This window comes from Nylanderia fulva, unplaced genomic scaffold (genome assembly GCF_048542155.1).
Source record: "Nylanderia fulva isolate GAGA-0341 unplaced genomic scaffold, ASM4854215v1 Scaffold249, whole genome shotgun sequence".
NCBI classification, from domain to species: Eukaryota; Metazoa; Arthropoda; class Insecta; order Hymenoptera; family Formicidae; genus Nylanderia; species Nylanderia fulva.
In genome coordinates, this window is record NW_028190313.1 from 151,020 (window position 1) to 161,244 (window position 10,225).

Consider the following 10,225-nt stretch of genomic DNA (forward strand, 5'->3'; position numbering starts at 1 on the left):
TATCGAGGGAGAACTAAAGATAAACCATCCAATTGAGGGATCCAATGTGACACTGGGAAATAATTGTGTCGCATTCATGTTTGACGAAATTCGCTATGAGCTCGATGGTGTGGAGATTGATCGCAACAGAAATGTAGGAATAACAAGTTTGCTCAAAAACTATGTAACGATATCATTCGATAGAAGCATGGTTATGAGTAACGCTGGCTGGAGTGATCCGATTTCTGCGAGTGGGCACTTCAATTTCTGCGTACCGCTCTACATGTTGCTGGGATTTTGTGATGACTACAAACGAGTAGTGATTAATGCGCGTCATGAGTTGATCTTAATACGATCGTGCAACGACAATAATTGCCTGTATGGAGATTCTGCACTGGAGCCTGTGATCAACATATTCAAGATACAATGGCGAATGCCACACGTGTTGTTGAGCGAGATTAAGAAGCTGTCGATGCTGCGCGCTCTGGAAAGCGGACGTTACCTCAGCATGGGTTTCCGCTCGTGGGATCTATACGAATTTCCGCTATTGCAGCGTACGACCAAGCATTCGTGGGCCATTAAGACCGCGACTCAACTGGAGAAGCCGCGATATGTAATTTTTGCTCTGCAGACAGGGCGTAAAAATGTCATGTCCGAGGATACGAGTCGATTCGACGACTGTAAATTAACCAACGTGAAACTCTTTCTGAACTCGGAAAGTTATCCGTACGACGACATGAATCTGGATTTTGATAAAAACAGATGGTCAATTCTGTACGACACCTACACACGTTTCTGCAAGAACTATTACGGATACGAATACCTCGAGCCCAATCTCACCATCACACGGTTTTTACAAAACGGTCCGTTTGTGATTATCGATTGTTCTCGACAAAACGAATCGATCAAGAGCGCAACGGTGGATGTGAGATTGGAATTTGAGTGTAAGGAAAACGTGCCTAATAATACCACTGCGTACTGCCTCATTATACACGATCGTGTGATCCAGTACAACCCGTTGACCAACGTTGTGCGCAAAATCACCTAAAAAATGTTTACACAAATACGCGTGTGAAAGAGGGGGAGGAGAAGGATACATAATCAAGATGATGTGAGATGTTTGATGTTAGTGAAGTAATACCTCTCGACTGACTCGCATCGAAGAGATCATGTCCGCACCAACGTTTGTCGACCTGCAAGGATTTATACTAAACAAACGATTTATCGTAAAGGAAGCGGCAATCCTGAGAAGAGGATATATCCTGTCGCACTATTTCTTCGCATGCCCTGTGCCATGGAGCGTGCTTATAAAGTCGGAAAGGCATCAGGCCTCGTGGCTAACTCAACATCATCACAGCTTACAATGGGAGGATGGAAATGTTCCATACGGCATGGCTCAGCGCTTGATTACGGCAGCTATCGTTGGCATAAATGAGCAAGAAGACGATGAAGAGTACTCTCTTGTGTATGTAAAAGGACTCGAAAAGCGAGAATGGCTGGCCGAAATAATGGACGATGCGAGCAGCGGTTTCACCATTGAGACCTTGGATGCCATATATGAAGATGTACCTGCATTAAATAAGTTAGATCCCACATATACTCTACGATGTAATAAACATGTAAAAAATTGTGCGTTACAAAATGTATTTAAATTATTCAATTGGTGGTCGGCCGCAAAATCCAGGCTTGGATCCGACGATCATCCGTTTTTTTGAATAAACATATTGTTTACATACTATTTTCTTTGTTATTTCTCTCCCTCACCAGATATATATTTCTAAGAAATCCTTTCTCCTAATATTTTTAAATATTTCTCTTTGTTCCCCTCCAGATATATATTTCTAGGAATCCCCTTCTCCTAATATTTTAAAAATAAGTGTTACTCGATTATTAGTACTTTTGTACGATCAGTCTCTCGTCGACTGTTCTGACTGGTGGTTCACTTTTTAATACCCTCGAGAAAAATATTCTGCACCAAAAAAGCAGCAGCATGAATTACTACATGCCGAGACGCGATGAAACGTGCGAGAAGAAATGCGACGAGTAAGTATAACTTTTTCTATTTTATATATTTTATATTTTTTCTATTTTTATATTTTTTTATGAGTTATAATTTCTTTTTTTCCTAATTTAGTTTTAATTTTTTTTCCTAATTTTTTTACAGCGTTTCGCTGGAGTCTCGTGCGGTTCGTATACTTGGAAGACGATACGCATTGACGACCACGGAATTCAAATTCCTCGAAATCGGCATCAGAGTGGATCCGCCGAGTTACGTGGAGATCGCCATAGGAGATCATCGGGGAAAACAGCTAATACTATCTCTCGAAACGTGGAAAGGACTCTACGAGCAACGTCACACTATTCAAAATTATTTGAACAATGACTCTCTCAACAACGATGTGTATAACTTCATAAGTGTCGGGCCGCTAACAGTACGTTTTCACAAGATAAACGACACCAAGCTCATAAGTCTCGAATCGGCGGACGTGCGCATGATGATGGTCGAATCGACGTTACGTCGTATGTTCGAGCTCGATTCATGCATCGAAATAATGTTCGATCGATTGACGAGGCTCATCGCAACGGTCGATATCAAACATACGCAATTCTCCAATATTGCATCCACTGTAACGAATGCGAGAGAATTGCCGAATGCGATACGCGCTAGCAACGCCTTCGACATGCACCAACTTGTCGATTGCGAGCTGGTGGCTTTAGTTTTTAATATGTAATAAAACTTTATATATAATTATGTATTAAATATAAGACAAATAAATACTTATATGTATATCATGGTGTACTTTATTTGCGCGCCACCCGTTACATACTTTGCGAGAGAGCAACCACTAGAAAAGAAAGAGACAGCGCGCGAGAGAGAAATCGGATGTGGTGGCGAGAGAGAGATTCGGCGGCTCGCGGCGAGAGAGAGACGGCGAATTAAGACGCGAGAGAGAGAAAGAAGACGGGCTGCAGCGAGAGACGTACGCGAGAGAGAGAGAAAGAAGACGGGCTGCAGCGAGAGACGTACGCGAGAGAGAGAAAAAGAGACATACGAGTTTTGAGAGAGAGACGTCAAAATAAGATGCGAGAGAAATGTGAAGGAGAGAGAGAGAAAAAGAGAGAGCTTTTAAAATAATTTTTAATAATTTCTTTATATTTTCCTAATATTTAAAAGGGAACAAGAGGTAAGGAAGACATTTTAATCTAAAATAAATACACTCATTTGATAATAATATTTTTTTTTAATCTATAAAATATGTGTACATTTACATTTGTGTGTGTGTGTGTGTGTGTAAAATTAAAAATGAAAAAATATAAAAATAAAAAATTAAAAAATAGAAAAATAGAAAATATAAAAATATAAAATATAAAATATATAAAAATAAGGATATAAATGAAAAATAAAAAAATAAAATAGTTTACATTATGGACGATTGGGGTGGCGACGGTGACGGCGGCGGTGATTGCGGCGGTGATTGCGGCGGTGACGGCGGCGGTGACGGCGACGGCGTGGCGGCGGTGTAGGCTGAGGCCTAACATCATACGGGTCTGGTAGAGTGAAAAGCTGCACCAGACCCCAATCAGCTTCGTCGTCGCCTCTTAAATATGCGTCCCAATCCGACATCTCTGGAACCATTATTGGAACGTATGGTTCATCTGTAAACATAACAATTATTAATTTAAAAATATAACAATTATTAATTTAAATATATAATACAATATTATAAATTTTATTCTTACCGTCCCAATTTTCATACACAGGTATAGGTTCCGGCTCGAACAGCCACACCAGACCCCAATCATAGAAATCGCCGTCATCGTCTCTTATATACGGGTCCCAATCCCAATCACACATATCTGGAACCATTATTGAAATGTAAACATAACATTATTCATTTAAAAAATATAATACAATATTATAAATTTTATTCTTACCGTCCCATTCGTCATCCCCTATCCATTCTTCAAAGTCGTCATCTGAATAATTTTCCCATTCTGCATCCCTTAATATATCATAAACGAGGTCCTTAATCACCCAACAACAACAAATAATACAGAGGGCAAACTACAAAAAAATATTAATATTAATATATTTTTTCCTCCACTATTAAATAATATTTTTGCACTTAAAAAGCACTACCATTTTCGTTGTAATGTCCCGACACTTCGTTGAGGACCGTTCGAAACTTTATGATTGCAGAGACAGCCCTGCTCTCCACAGGCTGTACCCCACTTAAAAAATCTTCACAAAAAACTATATCTATTTCAAAAAACATTCCAAGTGTCGAATGTTTACATCTCACGTTCGAGAGAGCCGGTGGGTCGCATCCATGCGAGGGACACGTGGAGAGGCGCGCGCTCTTCCGTGCATATGCGAGAGAAAACGAGCCGCAGCGGCGACAGCGCGAGAGAGAGACAGTGAGAGAAGATGCAAAAGAGAGAGACATCGCGTGAGAGAAAAAGAGACATACGAGTTTTGAGAGAGAGACGTCGAAATAAGACGCGAGAGAAATGTGAAGGAGAGAGAGAGAAAAAGAGAGAGCTTTTAATAATTTCTTTATATTTTCCTAATATTTAAAAGGGAACAAGAGGTAAGGAAGACATTTTAATCTAAAATAAATACACTCATTTGATAATAATATTTTTTTTAATCTATAAAATATGTGTAAATTTACAAAATTGTGTGTGTGTGTGTGTGTGTGTGTAATTATTTATAATATAAAATTTATAAAATTATAAAAAGATACAAATATAAAAAAGATATATGAAATCAAAATTATATAAAATAAACATATAAATAATATATAAAATTATATAAAATTATATAAAATATATATATAAAAAAAAAGCCGTCGGAGGCGAGAGAAATTCGGCTCGGGCCTGCGGCGAGAGAGAGCCGGCGGCTCGAGGTAGCGGCGAGAGAGAGCCAGCGGGCCTGCTGCGACTGCGAGAGAGGGGGTCGCGTTAACCATCGCTGTCAGACTGTGTCTCGGCATCTGCACATAGAAATATAATAAATTATTATACTATTTTATAGATTTTTTGGTATTTTAATATATATATACTTACAGCCTTGACAGATTGGGCACAAGTTGGCCAGGAAGAGTACGAACACTCTTTCTAAACAATCGATGCAATAAAGATGCGGTACATCCCTATACCGCATCGTCACGTGCCTGTGCGTTAGTGTAGTTGCTGCGAATCTTTCCCTGTTTCTCATGAAACAGGGAATGCAGATTTTCACTGACCCTCCTGGTGAGACGTATGCTGTTATAACGCATACCCATGTATCTTCGTCGAGGGATGCAACTGCTCGTACATCTAACGTACGCGAGTGGCACGACTCCCGAACAGCGTTTTCGCTTTCGTACCCATCGTCATGCAAATCTTCTTCCTCCTCTTCTTCTTCTGCTTCTTCTTGCTCAACAATTGGTATGACATCACCCTCCATTTCTTCTATATCATCTAAGATGATATTCACCTCCCTGTCGTACACAGGGTCGTACATCTCGGCGTCGCTCTCGCTGTCGCTGTCGGAGATCGTGATGACCTCCATCTCGTCATCATAAACGTTGATCGCAATGTCTTTTTCCATTTTTTTTTTTTAACACGCGTGTAGTGTATAGATACGCTACTGAGCGAGAAGCGTAAGGCGCACGCGTAGAGGTACACGCGGCAGAAGTAAGCTAGCATGGCTACGAGACGGACACGCGCAAAAGCATATAACTCTCTCTGTATTATATCGTGTAAGAGTAAGCAATAAAGACGTACATATACCTATATAAAAGGATACTACATTTGGCGACGAGGATAAGTCAAAAAAAAAAAAAAAAAAAAGGAGAAGAGAGTTGAGACAAAGAGGATTAAGTCTAAGAAGAACATGGAAACGACAAATCTGCCGACATTCGACCCGAACACAGAAACGGGAAACGTATACCAAAGATGGACACGTTGGTTGAGGGCGTTCAAGCTGTTCCTGGTGAGCAAAAGAATAGAAGACGACGAGAGAAAGAAAGCAATGCTGCTACATTATGCAGGATTCGATGTACAAGACATTTTCTACGCGATACCGGATGCGGAAGTGGTTGTGGAAGGAGAATCGCAATACACCAAAGCCGTGCAAGTATTGGAAGAGTACTTCAAACCGAGAATGAATACGACTTATGAGAGACACATTTTCAGAAATCTGTCTCAAGGTACCGGGGAAACGATGGTACAATATGTTTCAAGATTGCGACAGCAAGCGAAGAACTGCAATTTTGAGGACGCAGATACAGAAATCTGTGGTCAAGTGATCGAAAAGTGCCATTCAACAAAATTACGCAGACGTTTATTAGAAAAATGCGAGGTTAAACTGAACGAAGTACTGGAGATTGCAAAAACAATGGAAGCCGTCTCGCTGCAGACGAAGGACATAGAAGGTGAAGCGGTGGCTCGCATAACAGACAGAAAAAAACAGGTGAAGACGGGAGTGACGAAGACAACAAATAGCGTCGAATGTTATCGGTGCGGATATAAAGGACACAAATATACAAACGAGAAATGCCCAGCGAGAGAGAAGACCTGCAGTAAATGTGGAAAACAAGGACATTTCGCGAGGGTTTGCAAGACAAGGATGGAGACAACTGACAACAACTACAAAAAAAACGGACAGAAAAAAAGGGTTCGACGGCTCGACGAGAGGACAGAAGAAGAAGAAGAAGGAAGGGAGCACGCGTTTGGCCTGAGGAGAGAAGAAATCCACGCCGTGGAGGGTAAATGTATCGACGCGGCGGTGGGAGGGGTCAATTTAAATCTATTAATAGACTCAGGCGCGTCGTGTAATATAATTGACGAAGAAACATGGAGATGGTGTAAATCGCGGAATATTAAATGTAAATCGGAAAAAGCGGGCGATAAAAAGATATACGCATACGGACAAGAAAAAGCTTTAAAATTGATAGGGGAATTTCATTGCGAGGTTGAGGTGGAAAATAAGAAAACTCGAGCGACATTCTTAGTTTTAAAAGGTAACGGAAGAGCGCTGTTAGGTTTTGAAACGGCTACTAAGCTAGGAGTTTTGCGGATAGGACCGGAAATACGTAATATTAATAATTTTGAAAGTGAACAAGATTCAATTTTTAGAGGCATGGGTAAATTAAAAGATTTCCAATTAACATTACCAATTAATAAGACATACACACCTATTGCACAGCCGGTTAGAAGGATTCCATTTAAATTGCGCGAGAAAGTGGAAAGACAAATAGAAGCACTGATAGCTCAGGATATAATAGAAAGAGTTGAAGGCCCTACAGAATGGGTCTCCCCAGTAGTTCCCATAGTAAAGAAAAACGGTGAGATAAGGTTGTGTGTGGACATGCGACGGGCGAACGAAGCAATTATCCGGGAACGATATCCGTTACCTGTATTTGAAGACATTTTAGACGTAATTAAAGGCAATAACTTGTTCACGACGCTAGACGTTAAAAAGGCATACCACCAAATAGAACTAGAAGAAGAATCAAGGAAAATTACTACATTTGTAACAGATTCAGGGCTATATAGATATAAAAGATTAATGTTCGGAATAAGCTGCGCTCCAGAAATTTTTCAGAGAATTGTTAAATCAATATTAAGAGATTGTAAAGGAACAATAAACTTTATGGATGATATAATCGTTTGTGGAAAGACACAGGAAGAACATGATAGAAGATTAAGAAAAGTTTTAGAAACGCTAAAGGAGAAAGGAATAACTTTAAATAAAAGTAAATGTGTGTTTAGACAAAAGGAGATAAAATTTATGGGATTTAAAATTTCGGGAAATGGATATCAACCGTTAGAATCTAAAGTAGAAGCAGTAGAAAAGTTTAGAATACCTAAAACAGCGGAGGAAATACGTAGTTTTCTAGGACTAGTAAATTTCTGTGCGGCATTCATTCCTAATTTAGCAACAATAAGTGAGCCTCTAAGAAGATTAACAAGAAAAGGAGTAAGATTTGTATGGGAAAAAGAACAAGAAAGAGCATTTAAAATTTTAAAAAGGGGTTTAACAAGTGCGCAAACGTTGGGAATTTTTGATGTAAATGCGAAAACAAGGATAATAGCGGATGCAAGCCCAGTAGGTTTAGGGTGCGTAGTAACCCAACAAGATGACAGAAATCAATGGCGGGTAATTAGCTACGCGAGTAGAAGTTTGTCGGATTGCGAAAAACGATATTCTCAAACGGAAAAAGAAGCGTTAGCATTAGTATTCGCATGTGAAAGATTTTATAACTGGTTGTATGGAATAGAATTTGAATTAGTGACAGACCACAAAGCGTTAGAATATATATTTGCACCGCGAGCAAAACCGAACGCGAGGATAGAAAGATGGGTTTTAAGGTTGTTACCATTTAAATATAAGGTTATATATGAAAAAGAAAAATCTAATATAGCAGATATACTGTCAAGACTCTGTGGAAATGAGAACCGAAAAAAAGAATTTGAAGAGGACATCCAGTACATTCAATGGATAGCAACGGAATCGGTACCAAAAGCAATGTCATTAAAAGAAATCGCGATAGCATCGAAAGAGGATAAAAAGATTAGGGAAGTAAAATTAGCGTTACAGACAGAAGATTGGAAGGCACTGAAAAATTCGCGGTATAAAATAATAAAAGAGGAATTATGTATTTACGACAATGTATTATTAAGAAGTACACGCATAGTTATACCCGAAACGTTGCGGAGAAAAACGTTAGCGTTAGCACACGAAGGACACCCAGGAATTGTCGCGATGAAACAACGGTTACGAAGTAAAGTTTGGTGGGAAGGCATTGATAAAGACGCTGAGAAATTTGTTAAATCGTGTAAAGGCTGTCAGTTAGTACAGCGTCCGATGGAACCACCACCAGTTAAACGGAATCAGTTACCGGAAAAAGCATGGGAAACAATTGCGATAGATTTAATGGGTCCCTTCCCGACAGGAGAACATTTGTTAGTAACTACCGATTATTATAGCCGATACATAGAAGTAGCAATTTTAAAAAATATATCGGCGAAAGTAATACAAGGAGAATTATTCGAATTGTTTGCGAGACACGGATTACCAAAGATAATCGTGTGCGATAATGGTCGCCAATTTACAGACGACAAATTAAAAGAATGGCTAAGTTCTTGCGGAGTAAAAGTCACACACGTAGCACCATATTGGCCGCAAGCGAACGGGGAAGTTGAAAGGCAGAATAAAAGTATCTTAAAAAGACTAAAAATAGCGCATGCGGAGAGAAAAAATTGGCGTAACGAACTATTAACATTTTTATTGATGTATCGGTCAACACCACACACAGTTACAGGAATATCCCCCGCAGAACTATTGTTTAAAAGAAAGCTAAGAACGAAAATTCCGGAAATTAACGATAAGAGTGAATTTGTAGAAGCAGAAATTAGAGAACGCGATAGTTGGTTAAAAGAAAAAGGAAAACAATATTATGACAAAGTAAATAGAGCCAAAGAATGTGATTTAGGTCAAGGAGATCGTGTATTAGTTAGGGTACCAAAGGAAAATAAACTAAGTCCAAATTTTAGTCCGGAAGAATATAAAGTAATAGAACGAAAAGGAAATTCAGTAACACTACAGTCAGGGGAAGAAAAAAAGTATAAAAGAAACTTAACACAAGTAAGAAAAGTCATAGATTTAGAAAGCGAGGAATCAGAAAGCGAGAAAGGAGTGGTGGAGGATAAAGAAAAGGAAAGAATAGAAAGGGATCAGGAAAGAACAGAAAGCGATGAATCAGAAAGCGTAAGAAGATCACAGCGCGAAAGAAAACAGCCGGAGCGTTATGGCAATTATAGGGCATACTCCATAGATGATAATTAGATGTAAGAAACATATACTGTAAGCGGTTAGCATTTTAAGGAAGAGAAGAGATGTAGTGTATAGATACGCTACTGAGCGAGAAGCGTAAGGCGCACGCGTAGAGGTACACGCGGCAGAAGTAAGCTAGCATGGCTACGAGACGGACACGCGCAAAAGCATATAACTCTCTCTGTATTATATCGTGTAAGAGTAAGCAATAAAGACGTACATATACCTATATAAAAGGATACTACAACGCGTTTGCACAATTATGATACAAGTCAATGAATTTTTTCCGCACTTCCGTAAATAAGTATAGCCACTAGACTTTTTTCACGGACTGATCAGGATGCTGTCAAATCCTAGACTGGATGATTTTTGAGAGCGCATAGGTCCTCAATATATATATTTCGTTCAGCCCTTTGTGCT

General features: G+C 39.4%; 1 protein-coding gene across 1 annotated transcript; it reads left to right on the forward strand.

The window, feature by feature from the left end:
* The first annotated feature begins 1,868 nt into the window (after window positions 1–1,868).
* Window positions 1,869–2,826, forward strand: LOC146722999 (uncharacterized). Its single transcript, XM_085483368.1, has 2 exons — window positions 1,869–2,022; window positions 2,144–2,826. The coding sequence occupies exons 1-2, from the start codon at window positions 1,970–1,972 to the stop codon at window positions 2,709–2,711; spliced, it is 621 nt and encodes a 206-aa protein (XP_085339494.1). The 5' UTR covers window positions 1,869–1,969; the 3' UTR covers window positions 2,712–2,826.
* The last annotated feature ends 7,399 nt before the right edge of the window (window positions 2,827–10,225 follow it).

What these genes read in the sequence shown, in the direction of transcription:
- LOC146722999 (XM_085483368.1), top strand. Translation starts at nt 1,970, where the DNA reads ATGAATTACTACATGCCGAGACGCGATGAAACGTGCGAGAAGAAATGC. An exon ending in TGCGAGAAGAAATGCGACGA is followed by an intron (nt 2,023 to 2,143) that starts GTAAGTATAACT and finishes ATTTTTTTACAG; the next exon opens with CGTTTCGCTGGAGTCTCGTG.